The sequence below is a fragment of the Primulina huaijiensis genome, chromosome 5, assembly GCF_012295235.1.
Source record: "Primulina huaijiensis isolate GDHJ02 chromosome 5, ASM1229523v2, whole genome shotgun sequence".
NCBI lineage: Eukaryota > Viridiplantae > Streptophyta > Magnoliopsida > Lamiales > Gesneriaceae > Primulina > Primulina huaijiensis.
The window spans coordinates 20,609,435-20,625,233 of NC_133310.1; the positions used below are offsets into that span (position 1 = coordinate 20,609,435).

At 32.5% G+C, this 15,799-nt stretch overlaps 1 protein-coding gene across 7 annotated transcripts; it reads left to right on the forward strand.

Moving 5' to 3' along the window:
* Window positions 1-5,931: 5,931 nt before the first annotated feature.
* Window positions 5,932-15,231, forward strand: LOC140976990 (putative lysine-specific demethylase JMJ16). Of its 7 annotated transcripts, none has more exons than XM_073441475.1 (13): window positions 5,932-6,057; window positions 7,147-7,282; window positions 7,401-7,693; window positions 7,790-7,861; window positions 8,160-8,237; window positions 8,402-8,929; window positions 9,034-9,258; window positions 10,383-10,544; window positions 11,708-12,076; window positions 12,366-13,758; window positions 13,853-13,956; window positions 14,180-14,377; window positions 14,697-15,231. In XM_073441475.1, exons 3-13 carry the CDS (start codon window positions 7,406-7,408, stop codon window positions 15,006-15,008), a joined length of 3,729 nt encoding a protein of 1,242 aa, XP_073297576.1. In that variant the 5' UTR covers window positions 5,932-6,057; window positions 7,147-7,282; window positions 7,401-7,405; the 3' UTR covers window positions 15,009-15,231. The 7 variants fall into 7 exon arrangements, with proteins under 7 accessions (XP_073297576.1, XP_073297581.1, XP_073297575.1 ...); XM_073441480.1 differs by having other exon boundaries at window positions 7,147-7,256; window positions 7,397-7,693; XM_073441474.1 differs by lacking the exon at window positions 5,932-6,057 and adding an exon at window positions 6,199-6,320.
* The last annotated feature ends 568 nt before the right edge of the window (window positions 15,232-15,799 follow it).

Genomic DNA, 15,799 nt, shown 5'->3' on the forward strand with positions numbered 1-15,799 from the left:
CACTATGTCTCTGATCTTATATCGATTAGATATATCAATTTTATTCATATTTATAATAATAAATAATTTTTTTATGAGTAAACTAAATAAGAAATTCGTATCGTAAAATCGACTCGGAAAACCGTCTCATAAAAATTTTCATATAACATATTATATAGTATAGTCACATATTAGTACTCTCTATGTGTGAGTAAAGAACAGAGCCGTACATGTGTTGAATGAGGCCTGAAACGAAAATTGAAAAACGAGCCCTATTGTTGCAGTAATAAATATAAAATTTAATTTTCAAATAACAAATATACTAATAAATACATAAATCTATCAAAACCAATATATTACATCAATAACAACTCGACAAATATTTAAAATAACTACATAAATACTACTCGTCTAGCTGTTTTAGAGGCGAAAATATTTATCAAATCTATGTAATCCAATTATCGGACCATTTCTTTCTCAATCGACAATATAGCTAGCTCATTTAGTCTATCCTACGACATTGTTGATCGAAGATAATTCTCGATTAACTTCAACTTCAAGAAGCTTCTTTCAGCCGATGCAACTGTTACTGGTATGATCAACAGAATCTTATAAGCAATATAAGTATTTGGAAATAAACCATGCAGTTTCGTCAAACACTGCATCATGTCAATTGCTCTTTTTTCATTTGTTGTATAACATCTCATGACCATCACCTCTGAACACAACTCATCATCATTAATGTCTGAATGTTCATTGCTACTCAGAAATTGTTGAAGCTACATACAAGACTTCATCAAGCTATTTAAAGGCTCACTCTTTAACTTGTTCAAATTCAATAAAAATCCAAAAAACTTTTGACATTGTTTAAATTGTTCAAACCGAACTTTAAGAGAAGATCGAGGTTGATCAATTATAAACAGAAAATATTCAACTCTAAAAGCCTTTTCACCTTATCGTGTCACATTATCACTGCCACTTTCATCAAATTGTTTTTCTTCGAATGATGCGTTTTTCTCAAAATTTAGGTTGGTTCCCTATTTTACTTGCCATTTATGTAGCTTCATCCATGACATTAGCAAACACATCTTCTCTAAACTCGTCAAGAAATTGAACAAGTCCTTGTAAAATATCGATCGCAATATCAATATCCATTTTTTTAGGTTGAATAAACCTACTCACTACATTTATTACATGTAACAAGTTAGACTATCCACTGATTAATTGCACAAGTCGTACATAAAATTTATATAAAACTCATAATTCAATTATAACTAATTAAAGAATTTAATTCATGCTATGTGTTCTTTAACTATATATTTAATTAACATGATCTCTAAGCACATTACAGTGCACATATCACAAGTAAATTTCATTTTCATTGATGATCCTTTGGTAGATTAATATACTAATATAAATATAAATGTGTATTTATAAAGAAGATATGGAATTCAAATAAAGCATAATTCATGAAAAAAATTACTTACCTTCAGGCTTAAGAGAAGTAGGGGACCGTAAACTTTATTTGTTGAATGAGGACAAGAATTAGAGTTGAGATTTAAAGTAAGCTAGAGAACAAATAATATATACCACATATATATTTATATATATAAATTTGGGCCCCCTTATTGGGCCGGGCCCTGAGGCAACCGCTTGGTTGGCCCCATAAGAGGCCCGACTATGGTAAAGAAACATCAAATTACAAATTCTTATAATAATTATTTGGCAAAAAATTATGTGAGACGGTCTCACGGGTTGTATTTGTGAGACAGATCTCTTATTTGGGTCATCCATGAAAAAGTATTACTTTTTATGCTAAGAGTAATACTTTTTATTGTGAATATGGGTAGGGTTGACCCGTCTCACAGATTAAAATCCGTGAGACGGTCTCACATGAGACCCACTCATTATTTATTCATCTACCAATCATTTATCTTATATCAGTTAAATCATCAATCATTTATCTCAAATCAATCAAATCATTGAATTGAAATTATAATATTATTTTTAATAAATAATATTATAAATCTTTTATTAATATTTTTAAAAAGACAAAACGATAATATCACATTATCTCAAATTTAATTAAATCAATCAATCAAATCAAACATTATATTAAATATTATTTTTATATATTTTGTTATTAAAAAATATTACTTATCTACCTACTATTTGTCGCGAACCAAACGATTAGATAACAATAATTATATATCTTTCTTTTGAAATTTTTCATATTAAAAAAAATTACAATCATATTTAAATATTACATTTATCATCCTAAGTTTATGACACATGACAAGTAACAAATAAATTCAATAAGTTCTGAAATTACGAATAGTTCATCATTAGTTTTAATTAAAATTTCATTATTTGAATTTTTTTATATTTTTTAACTTGTAGCCATTGCGTGTGTTTGATTTTCTGTTTATTTTGCTTAAAATTATTTGAACTAATCGCTGTAAAATATAATTTTTAATTAAACTAGTCATTTTTTTGGTCTATAAATACACATGAAATAGCAAGTTATGTGACCATCGAGTGCATTGTCAGCTTCGAGCCGACTTGATTGAATACATCTAGACACATCGTGACATCTATGCGTAAAATGTTAATGAATTAATGTTGAAGAATTTAACTATGTCAAATTAAAATTATGAATTATTTGTAATTATTAGTCACACAGATGTTGTATTCCTTCTTTCAAAATCTATGCATTTTTCAACAATAATTTTTTCAAAAAAATACATTTATTCTTTTTATGAAATATAAGTAATACATCATATATAAATTATGTATATATATAAATATAATAAATGTATAATTGATATTGTGATTTGATGTCACACAATAAACATGCTGAGTTTGCTAATTTGTAAGAAAAATTGTTGAGTTAAGAGTGTATGAGTAAGAATAGTACTGAGATGTGTGACTTTGTGGAAAATTCTCACGCGTCAAGCTGCTGACGTTACACCGCTTGATCTGATTGGCTAAGTGGGCCGTTAAAGAGTGATATCAGATTTTAACGGGTAATACTATCTCTCTTGGGGACCAGACCGACGATAGAGAAATGATAAGAATGATCTCTAAAGGATATGAGACAACACCAGCAAATAGACACGCACCTTTTCGGACTCATGGGCCTAACAGACCGACCCATTAACACACAATTATGTGCACTCTGCGCTGCCACAAGTATAAGAAAATAAAGTTGCGCCTTGACTAACACCTATAACTTTTGACCTAATGGCAAACACTTGATCATAACATAAATTATTTTTAAAAACGAGACGGTATTATGAGTTTTTATCGGCAAGACTGGTCGAAAAAGTCCATACCTGCACGAAAATGATTTAATATAAAAAATATTAAATTTTCATAAGTTGGATCCAGCTCGATAACCGTCTCACAAAAATAATTCATAAGACCGTCTCATTGAATTTTTTGTCATTTTCAAAATTGTGGTGAACCGGTAAACTATATATTTTTTTAAAAAATATTTATTTTTATAATCTATCTTCAAAAAAAGTTTTAATCAATATAATTTTCTAAAAAAATATTTTGCTTATATCTATACTATATTATTAAGTGTGAGACCCTTATAATAACTATCTTACATGACATCAAAATATTAAATTCCATAATTACCCATAATTACTCTTCTTGTCTTACTAAAACCTCCTCAATTTAATCCATATTTTACATAGAAAAAAAATCTAAACATAACTTCAGATTTGAACTCTTATAAATTGAAAATAATTTCATGTTAATTGTTTAATATTATTTGATCAAATTAAAAATAATAATAATAACAACACATGCAACGCGTGTGCATCTTTTACTAGTATTTAATTATGTGTTGGTTTAGTTTGATGAAAAAGAAAGAAAGACGTATATGTAAACACACACTATTTATACAATAAAAATATTTATTTAAATATAATAATTTTTGTTATTTTCAAATCAATGTTTTCCTATCATTTTTTATTAGGAGTGATAGACTATCTAAAAATGTGAAAATATAGATAAAGATATGGTTGGATTTAAAAAATATAGATAAATAAATGCATAATAGCAATCGTAAATAAAATTTCACTAAATTAATTAAAAATTAATTAGTATGTGGTCTCAACACTAATTAAATAGTATGATATAATATAATAGAACATTTCACACCTCAAGCTCGGATGACTTTCTACATGTGCCATTGTATTGGCTATAAAATTAAATGAATATATATTAAATGAGATAGTTTTATATATCTTTATGTGTGATACAGATCAATCTGATTTATATTTACAATTAAGATACTAATTTTAACATAAATATTAATATTTTTTCACGAGTCGAGTCAAGATAAAGATTCGTCTCATAAAATTGATCCGTAAAATAGCATCATATGATATTTATTTTTTTGTGAAATTATAAATGGATCTTGAGTTGTTTGTTGAAGCAAGTGATCCGGATCCAATAATTCACCACCAAAAATATAATGACAAAAACTTGTGTGAGACGGTATAACGGATCGTATTTTGTGAGACTGAACTCTTATTTGGGTCATCCATGAAAAAATATTACTTTTTATGTTAAGAATATTACTTTTATTGTGAATATCGATAGGATTGACCTGTCTCATAGATAAAGATTCGTAAGACAATCTCACAATAGATATGTTCAAATATAATAAACTTATGGGGCCGTAAATTTGGGGGCAGTTTGATTTTAGTTCGGCCTAGCCTACTTAGGTTGAAAATTAATTAAATTAAATGCAATATAAAAAGTGAAAACCCCACCCATAAGGTTAATAATGTACCTAATCCAATACAGCTCGATTTATATTTATTTATTTATTTTTTATATCTAATCTATATTTACTTTTATCTAATCTATATTTACAAGATATATATTAGAATTTAAAGGTAATCTCGCAAGGGAATATTTGCAAAATACCATATTTTTAGAAAAGTAGATTGTGAATAAATAAATTGAGAAAAAACCAGAAGTGAGGTTTCTGGCAAAAAAAAAATTTTTTATTTAATTTTTTTAAATAAAAATATCAAAATAACTCAATTGGAGTAGTTCGATTATATATTATGTACACAAAACCGTAAAGAGTAACTGAGTTAGTCTGTGTTATATCGGATTAGACTATGGATTAAATGACTAAGATTTGATCACATCATAAAAAAGAAAAACACTTCAGTTATAACATAGAATAATGTAGAGTAACTATGGATTAGACAAATACATTGGAGTAAAAATGTATATAAAAATTCATTTATTTACCAAAATAGAATTACTCTCGAAGAATCAGAGGTTCAGTTTGGACAAATATTTATAAAATATTCGAATAAAATGTTTTAAAAGTTGTTTTAAGAATAAATATGTGTTTGAACAACTATTTTATAAAAAAGTTTTTCACTATTAAATATAGATATTTGCACAACTTTTGTATTATTCTAAAAATTTTAAAAAAAGATCTCTCAATTATTTTTTAAAACTATACTTGGATAATAATTTTAAAAAAAATCATACTTTTTTTTACAAAAATCTTGTCCAAACACATTTTTAAATTTTTTTAACTTATAAAACGATAATTTTATAAAAAAAGTATTTGTCAAAACAGTTTCATATCAATATGAAACTAACTCCTGAATTTGAATTAAAACGAGGAAAAACAAGAAAAACAAAATTTGGTGGATACATACAAAAAACCGAGTTTTATAAATGAAAAACAAAAAATCACTTTTTATTAAAGGCAAAAACTTGCGTGAGACGGTCTCACGGGTCGTATTTTATGAGACAAATATTTTATTTGGGTCATCCATGAAAGAATTGATCCATTTCACAGATAAAAATTCGTGATACCTAGTTTTCGTTAAATTTGTATTTAGATTCGAATTAATGGATTTGAAATTAGATAATAATAAATATATTAGTTTGCGGAGATTAGGGTTCAAATCCCACACCGAAACCCAATATCTATCTGAACAAACCAAGGGAAGCAGTCGGTCCTCACGCGTCACGCCACTTTTCTATAATAAAGGAAAAAAGCCCCACCACGCCCCAATATCCCATCTGGTAAGATCAAAATACCTCGATCAAATTTTTATTTTTATTTTTTTGTTTTGCCAAAATAATTTGATAAATTCAACATAATAACATGATAATGGTAATTACTAATATCTACATTTTTAAAATTAAAATTTCACATTAATGTGACAATTTGACCAAACATATTTACTTGATTTATGTCTTCCGATGAAATAATAATTTTTCTTCTTGTGAAGAAATATGTTCAATACTAAAAGTGAAGTAGAAGAAAGAGAGTTTTTATCTCACAGGTGGACATGGTCTATGTGTTTTCTTGTAATTAGGGTTTTGTTGTTAAAGAAATTTGACTGTAATTTTGCAAGAGGATGGAGTTAAAGTACTTTCAATGCTTTCTTTAGAATCTGGAGATTAAGAAGTCATGATGTTGTGTGGTTGGATATTTTTGTACTTTTTTCAAGACCCAGTATGGAAATATTTGGATTTGTAAGGTTTATCTCGATTTGAATTAACAAATGAAGAATTTGAACCCCATATTGCTGTTTACAAATTAATCTTGTTTAGAAAGAATATCTAAGTGGATGGATTGTGTCTGGATTAACTCTTCTATAGGTTGAACTGGGTTAGGGTAGATCTGTCAAATCTGGATACACTGGCATGTTTTACTTGGATTAATTTCCTGAGTATATTTTGTTTCTGGGATATGTGGGCTGAGGGATTTCAAGTCTGAGCATATTTAGCTAGAAATGGATTTGAATCCAAGAATCTTTATATGTAAGTTTATTGTTTTCCTTTTAGTAGATCCATACCGTCCTTGGTAATTTATGCTGTTTCCCTATGTCTCAGCAAATATTTGAATTAAGGGATGTTTGATTAGTTTTTTTTTGTGGTTTTCTTGAGGGGATTTCTTACTACTGAAGTACGTGGCTATTTTGAAAATTGGTCCCTGCTTTCTGGTTTCAAACATATTTAGAACTTACAGCTTTCAGAGTGAAATTTTGATTCATGTAGCATATGGAACCACTGGTGTTTGTACTTGCTTGCTTTATTATTGTTTTGCTTTCCAGTTTCAGATACTTTGTTATTTTGACATTTTTCTTCTTGTTGTTGATCATGCAGATAAACATATTAGAAATATTGAAAAAGCACCTACTTATTTGGAATTTTCGATTCCATGTCAAGTTGGCTTTTGAGATAGGGACAGTTTGTCATTTTAGCTGACTCCAATTTCAGTTCAATGATGATTTATTTCTAGGTAAATTTCGTTTCCTGTTTTTTTTATTACTGATATAAGGATGGGTATAATTTTATTTACTTCGATTACAGTAATTCCTTCACCTGCGTTTCTTTTCTTGGTTTGTTCATTTTCTCAGTGGTGATGGCCACAGAACTTGTTGGGCCTTGTGTCAAAGAAGATAATATGGATTTACCATCAATTCCACCGGGTTTTGAGTCACTTGCACCCTTCACTCTGAACAGAGTGGAAGATAATCAAGTAACTCCATCAACCACCTCGGCTTGTGCTATTCAATCACAAACTGTCACATTGCAAACGACGGTCAACTGTAATGATGATTTAAAAACCTCGGAGTACTCTAGGCGTAGGCCTTGGATTAAATACTGCGAGTTTGATAACAATTCTGGGGATGAATCCGAGTCTGAGAAGGTTGATCTCATTATTTATTGTTTTTTCTCTGTGTTTTTTAATTTTGGCTCTATTATTGAGTTCAGTTTTATTTATAGTTTTTCTTTACGTCTGCAGCCAATTTCCATGGGGCACCATCTTCCAAAGGGGGTTATCCGTGGGTGTGAAAAGTGTAGCAGCTGCCAAAAGGTCAGCCTTCTATTTTGTATCTTTTTGAATGGTCTAAGAAGCGTGAATTGGGATGGACGAACTTGTCTGCACAACCGTGAAAACATGTATTAACACGTAACTATGATAGCTTTCTTTTGTTGTGAAGCTTGAATTTTATCAATTTTATTATTCACGGCTTAGAACTGAGTTGCTAAGCCAAATTTACAAATGGAAAGGATTTCCAAATGTTGGAAACAGGCAACCAGCATGTTTTATTGTAATTGTCAAGTGGCGGATGTATGTGAAGCTAAGATGATTAATGTGAATTATGGAACAGGTTATTGCAAAATGGCGTCCTGAAGCAGCTCGTAGGCCTGATCTTCAGGAGGCTCCTGTGTTTTATCCTTCTGAAGAGGTACTTTTTTCTCGGCCACTATAGGCACCCACATTTTTTTTATTCACTGATAATTACCTGACAGTTATGTCAGTCTGAATACTGATATATGGTTTGAGACTAAGTTTTTATGGATCTTAAGAATTTTGTGATGAAGTTGATTTCATTTCATATTATACTCTCAGGAGTTTGAAGATACTTTAAAATACATTGCAAGTATACGCTCTAAAGCAGAAACATATGGGATCTGTCGTATAGTACCTCCCGCTTCATGGAAACCTCCTTGTCCTCTCAAGGAAAAAAATATGTGGGAGAGGTCTAAGTTTGTCACTCGTATTCAGAGGATTGAGAAACTGCAAAATCGGGATTCTATGAGAAAGATATTACAAGTCAATTATAACAAGCGAAGAAAAAAGAGAAAATCTATGAAAAATGAAGTTGATTATAGAAAGAATGATGAGGAAGTCAAGATTCCAGCTGAAGTTGAACTAGTAGATGCTGATAGATTTGGCTTTGAACACGGTCCCGAGTTTACCATGGACGAATTTAAAAAGTATTCTGATGAGTTCATGGCCCAGTACTTTAGAAAAAATAGTAGTACCTCAGTATCAGAATGTAACATAAATATGTATGAGGAACAGTGGCGGCCTACAGTTGAGAGTATCGAGGGAGAATATTGGAGGATGGTGGAAAAACCAACAGAAGAAATTGATGTAAGGTTTCAATTTATCTTAAATTATTAATACCTTTTTTGTGGTCATGTCATCTCAGCTTTTCTCTTTCCTTTTGTCTATTATAACCATCTCTTTCTTTAAAGGTTCTTTATGGGGCTGATCTGGAAACAGGAGTATTTGGCAGTGGGTTTCCAAAAACTTCTCACCAAGTTTGTTCTGCTTCTGACATGAAGTATGTCAATTCAGGATGGAACTTGAATAACTTCCCCAGGCTTCCTGGTTCTGTTCTTTCGTTTGAGAGCAGTGATATATCTGGTGTTCTGATTCCTTGGCTGTACATCGGAATGTGTTTTTCTTCATTTTGCTGGGTACTGAAAGAAATCTCATAACTTTCTTGGTCACAGTGCCTGTTATTTGTTTAAATAATTTAATATGCTGATATCAAGATGGTTGGTTTTCGTGGTCATTTGTGATGTTCAAAAGAAGTACCAACAATTCTCTCATCACACTTTGTTCAAAAAAGCTGAAATTTCCTTTTAAATTGTTGATTGTAGCTGGAAAAGTTGCTTCAAACTTACGGTTCCAATACATTTTTCCTTTTAATTTTTTAATGCAACATTTCCAATACTTGATATTACTGAACTGGGGAAATTCTTTTGAAGATTAAAAGTTCATATAAATAAGACTTTTTGGGTGCTTTTGCGTTAGCATATTTTCATTTCTGGTGTTGAATGGCTGTTTGACAAAGAAGACCAGAGTCTAAGCATAAATAAAGCTACAGAAGTGATCATTTGGATGATACTTGGTTCTTTATTGATTCTATCTTGTTCATTCAGATGTTGTATTGTGTGTTTGGCTATATTGTTCGAAAACAGATAAATGTTTGTTTAGATTTCAAGACAACCTCATTTATATTATCGCTCAGTTTGAGTTATATGTTTCTATTCTTGTTTGTTTTTGAATTAGACACTGCTATTCATGTTAGAGCGAATGGATGAGTTTTTTACCCTCGACTCTTATACACGAGTTCTGGTGTTACTCATTTGTGAATTGAAAAGCTTGCTGTCAATTATCAAAGTAGTTTTTGCTGTTTTTATCAAATGTGACGAGCTACGTAGTTCTTCAAATGGTTGTGTGCTAGTACATGGTTAAAAAAGAAAAAATAAAGGGAGCTTTGTCAAAATCTGTTTGAAAAAATCTGGAAAGAGTTGTTGGTTTCTTTACGGAATAACTAATTGATATTTATGTTATTGATATACATTGTCTTTATGGTTAGAAGATAAATCAAAACGAAGTTACTTAGCCCCTAAATTTCATCTCCCACGGACTTTAAGAAAAGAGAGCATATAACCACTTCATATGGATGAAAAAATGTGTTCGGCATGAATTTTTCTGCTTTTCATTTTTGGTGTTTCTGCAGTAGTTAATCCTTGATAATTATTGATGCTTCTTATTCTCATGTTTTTTATGACATGCTATTAATTGGTTCCAGCATGTCGAGGATCACCACTTATACTCATTGAATTACATGCATTGGGGGGCTCCAAAAATGTGGTATGGTGTTCCAGGATCAGATGCAGTGAAATTGGAGGCAGCAATGAAGAAACACCTGCCTGATCTATTTGAAGAACAGCCGGACCTGCTTCATAAGTTGGTAGGTTGAGCCCTTCAATCGAACATTCTTTGCCTATTGCTGAGCTTCAGATGCTTTTGAATGCCGAAATCTGCATATCAAGCATTTTTATTGGGAAGCAACACTGCTTTCACAATTAACTCTTTTGCCATAAAAAATTGGTTATTCGTAAAAGTTTTTGTAGATCTCTACCAGATTTTTATTTTTCGTTCTGCAGTCTGCGCTTTCTCTTGGTTTTGTGTAATCGGAGACATTTCCTCGGAAAAATAGATATGCACAAACTAGATTTTTCTTAAGCAAGCTGAATCTCTTCAATAGCATAAGATGCTACCTACAGATGGAGCGAGGACGGTTAGATCAGTTTATCGAACGTTACATTTAGCAATTTTCGAATTGGTTTGTTATATAGAATAGAATTGCCCTTTAAATCGATAAAAACAAATGATAACCAGGAATTGAACATATTACTTGAAGACTGAACTTAAAACACACACACACACACGCTCACGCACTTGAATTCACGTGGAAGTGCAAATATCTCGAGTTCTTGTCTTCTTCATACATACATGATATATATATATATATATATATGTATATATATATATATATATGGTTGTAAGCACACGCTCACGCACTTTAATTCACGTGGAAGTGCAAATATTACATGACCAGGACGAATACATATCCACGTTTGCACACACCTACGCACGCATAGCATGGATGATGGTGATTCAAAATTTGAACCATTAATTGATCAGTACAGCAATTTCAACATTTCATCACTCTTAAATTTCTCACTGTACAAATTACACTTGTCATTGTGTTGCCTAAGGTTACTGAATTCATTCTTCTGTTCCAAGGCTATGATGTAAGTTAATCTAGTTTGGCAGAAGAAAATATAAATATATTTTCTCTTTGTAATTGAAGCATTAGGCAAAAATGAGAGTAAAAAAATGTTCAGCCAACATTCAAGTCTTTACTTCTATTGATAGTCAACCATGATGATGGGGTACTTATATATGAAAAAAATGTATCTGAAGTATGAAATAGAATCGAGCTTGCTTTTTAGACGGTGGGGCTCTTGGATATTAAACATTATTCAAGTGAACGAGCTTGCCATTTATGTTGAGTTGGATTGGATACAGATATCCAAAGCTCACCCCATGACTATGAATAATATGCAGGTTACCCAACTTTCCCCATCGATCCTGAAGTCTGAAGGAGTGCCCGTTTATCGGTGTGTTCAGAATCCAGGAGAGTTTGTCCTGACGTTCCCTCGAGCATATCATGCTGGGTTCAACTGTGGTTTCAACTGTGCTGAAGCTGTTAATGTTGCTCCTGTTGATTGGTTGCCACATGGGCAGGATGCTATTGAGCTTTATTGCGAGCAAGGCAGAAAATCTACCATTTCACACGATAAGCTATTGCTTGGTGCAGCTAGAGAAGCTGTGAAAGCAAATTGGGAGTACAACTTATTGAGAAAGTATACTCAAAACAATTTAAGATGGAAGGATGTTTGTGGAAAAGATGGGATATTATCAAAAGCACTCAAGGTATTTATGAACATATGATTTTTTGAAACATGCATGATTGATGTGAAATCAAGTGATACAATATTTAGCTTGAAACCACTTTTTAGAACGCATCTATAAAGTTTCACTGAATCTTGGAACATCTCATCGAAGGACAGAAGAAAAACCTATATTGCTTTGATGATTCATACTGTTGATTATCTTTATTATTATATTAGTAACTGTAAAAGTTATTCATTCTAATACATTATGTACGTATACTTTTCTTCTTAGACTAACTGAAGGAGTTTCTGATTGTACTTTAATATAGGCTCGGGTTGAGATGGAGCGGCTGCGGAGGGATTGCCTTTGCAAATCCTCACAGGCATTGAAGATGGAGTGCTCATTTGATGCTAATAGTGAGAGGGAGTGCAGTATATGCCTTTTTGACCTACACCTGTCTGCTGCAGGTTGTCACCATTGTTCTCCTGATAAATACGCATGCTTGAATCATGCCAAACAGTTATGTTCATGTTCATGGGGTGCCAAGTTTTTTCTATTTCGTTACGACATTGCTGAATTGAACTTATTAGTTGAAGCTTTGGAGGGGAAATTAAGTGCAATATATAGATGGGCAAGGCTTGATCTTGGACTTGCCCTAAGTTCTTATGTCTCAAAAGAAAATATGCAAAATTCTGAGATTGTTGTCAAATCATCTCATAATACCTCTCAAGAGGCTTCTAACGGGACAAGTTCCCTACCCACTATATTATCTTCTATGGAGCAAATGGATGGAAAAAGTTTGAAATTAATGAAATTCATTGGCAGCACTAACTCTTGCCAGAAGGAGAAGCCATCTGAGGTGGTATTGGCACTGGAAAGTGTAAAGCCATCATCAAGCTTGTCCTCCCCAGAAAATGAGGCATCAAAACATAATTCTCTACGCCATAAGAAAACCAATTTACAGTCAACTCCCAGAATAAAAATATTATCACCTCAGCCTTCTCAAGTTGGTAGTCAAAATGTGTCTTCTAGGAAAAATTTAGGTACAGAGAAACCTCTGGCGAAGCAGTCATTAGCTTATGTACACAAAGATGTTACACTCCTGAGTGATGTTGAGGGAGAAGGACCCAACAGAGAAACTTTTTTGGAGGATTCTGCACAACATGGAGGAAATGTGTTGAAACCAGTTTGCAACCCTGTGAGCTGTTTAAACAATCCACCCTTAACAGCAGCTGTTGCTGGTCCTGTTGACAAGCTTGACAGAGTGAAGCATGGCTCTAGTTCAGAGGATATGAAGGCTGAAGACCAGAAAGAAGGTGAAGCAAATCTTGGTGATATTTCACCGAGCAATCCTTGCTTCAAGGTGCCCTCCAATGATGCAGATTCTTGTAACTGTGTATCAGTGAAGAAAGAGACTTCTGAACGTGATGAGGCAAATGCGTGTTTGGGATTTAACCTACAAAATGACAAGGGAAGATCCAGTTATGAAGATAATCATAAAAAATCGGAGTTGGATGTTGATTATACATCAAGTGAAAATTCACAAAGTGTGTCATCTAATCCATTTAGTTCGCAGAATATACTCGACAGATATTATCGCCAGAAGGGGCCTCGAATTGCGAAAGTAGTTAGGAGAATTAATTGCAATGTTGAACCTTTGAAATTTGGATCTGTGCATGCTGGAAAGCAATGGTGTGATTGTCGGGCCATTTATCCTAGTGGTCAGATGTGTACCAATCATACATCAAGCTTATATTTTCTGCTCAGGATTTTATTGATATGGTATTGTATGTGAGTTTTTTGTATTGAATGCAGGATTTAGAAGTCGAGTGCGGTATATAAATGTACTAGATCCATCTAATATGTGCTATTATGTCTCTGAAATTCTGGATGCTCGATGGGATGGGCCTCTATTTATGGTACAAGATTTTTGTTTACATCCATTTGTGTGTCGTATAATTATATCAAAATTGTTTGACCAATTGGCTGGAAAAAATTGTATGCTTCCTCCTTTTTACCTAATTAATGATTTCAGAATTCTTTTGAGATTATCCTTGTTAGCTTACAGTTGTATGAATGTTGGTCCCTTTCCTACTTGTTTCATGTCTAATTTCATCATCAACTTTAATCTAATTCTTATAGGTTTCTTTGGAGCACTGGCCTAGTGAAATATTTGTTCATGTCTCGGCTGCCAGATGCTGGGAAATGGTTCGGGAAAGAGTCAATCACGAGATCACGAAGCAACATAAGTTAGGAAGACAGAACCTCCCTCCTTTGCAGCCTCCTGGGAGTTTGGATGGCATGGAGATGTTTGGCTTTTCTTCACCAGCAATTGTGCAGGCAAGTGCTTTGAACTAGTACCTTTTTTCCCTTCAGTTTTTGGTGTTTCGTCTGACTTGAATAAACAAGGGTAAATCAAATTAAGGCTCTATTACGTTGAGCATGCTAATTTCCCTTTTTCCTCCTTATATGCGCGTACTTGATATGAGGCAAACCCGTACTTCAATCTTCAAATACCAACTGCTCGGTCTTTGAGATAATTGGTTGGGCATTCCTTTGAACGCAGTCAGTTCAAATGATTGCGAGTGTAGAATATAGCTTCCCCGGGACATTATTTCTATCACCCACGCCCCTCACAGCAGTGCATTTTGTTGCGCAGGCTATTCAAGCTATGGATCAAAATCGAGTCTGTTCAAATTACTGGAAATCGCGGCCACTTATGCAGATTCCTCAGCAATCCCAATCTGGAGAAAGTAGTGGCACCTTCAGCCTGAAGTATGAGCCCTTGAATGATCAAGAAATCGAGAAGAACCATCCTGGGGTTGTGAGAATATTAAATAGCCTCTTCAAGAAGGCTAATCTGGAGCAGCTGCATACACTACATGGACTTTTACAGAACGAGAATTCAACTGATGAACAAAGATTGGTGGTCAGACTTCTTAACGAGAAGATTCGCGAGGGCTCGGCGTAGATTTTCCAGCTCTATGTTCGAAATCGGGTTCTTTGCAATTAACCTTTAGTCTTGTAAATACCGAGCATCATTTTTCGGTCACGCATACATGGTCCATTAATAGTGTTCTCACAATTTTTTGACATAGTCGCTGAAGAGCATGATTTGTTACTTACATAGTTTAAAGGAGCATCATTTTATGTTTAATTGGATAGTAATAAATAAAAATGCAATTTTTTATTTCTCTTTTTGTGAGCTTTAGAAACTGGTGATTGCTACATTTCCTAGTATTTGTACCAAGGATACATAGGATCCGATTCTGAAATTTAATCGAGAGCAAAGTGAAATTCCCATTTTTTATATTTTGGATCACATACATAAACACTCAAAAGTAAAATGTAAAAGGTAAGATATAATTGTACGTAAAATGTGAAAGGCGAAGATATAATTGTGATTCTGGATATTTTGTTAATGGGTTTTTTGTTGTCTTCGGAGCTCGAGCATTCACCCTTGGTCGTCGGAGAGAGGATTCTAGACTTTGTTTTATCTAGTGATCTTGGGATAGCAAATATTTTCTATAAAAAGACATATAATCATTTAATAACCTTTGAGAGTGAGCATAATATAAGTCAAATTGATTATTTCTTATAAGAAGAGAAGACCTGGTTAGTCATACTAGGAAAATATTTGCTAAGAGAATGTTTGACGACCCAACAAAAGCTATTAATCTTAGATATTTGTTAACTTGTAAGATGAGATATAAATTGAAAAATAATGATAATATATCTATTTTTTATAACTTTAATTACGTA

Coding starts and splice junctions, on each gene's coding strand:
- LOC140976990 (XM_073441475.1), top strand. CDS start 7,406: ATGGCCACAGAACTTGTTGGGCCTTGTGTCAAAGAAGATAATATGGAT. Junction 7,694..7,789: donor ATGAATCCGAGTCTGAGAAG/GTTGATCTCATT, acceptor TTACGTCTGCAG/CCAATTTCCATGGGGCACCA. Junction 12,077..12,365: donor TATTATCAAAAGCACTCAAG/GTATTTATGAAC, acceptor ACTTTAATATAG/GCTCGGGTTGAGATGGAGCG.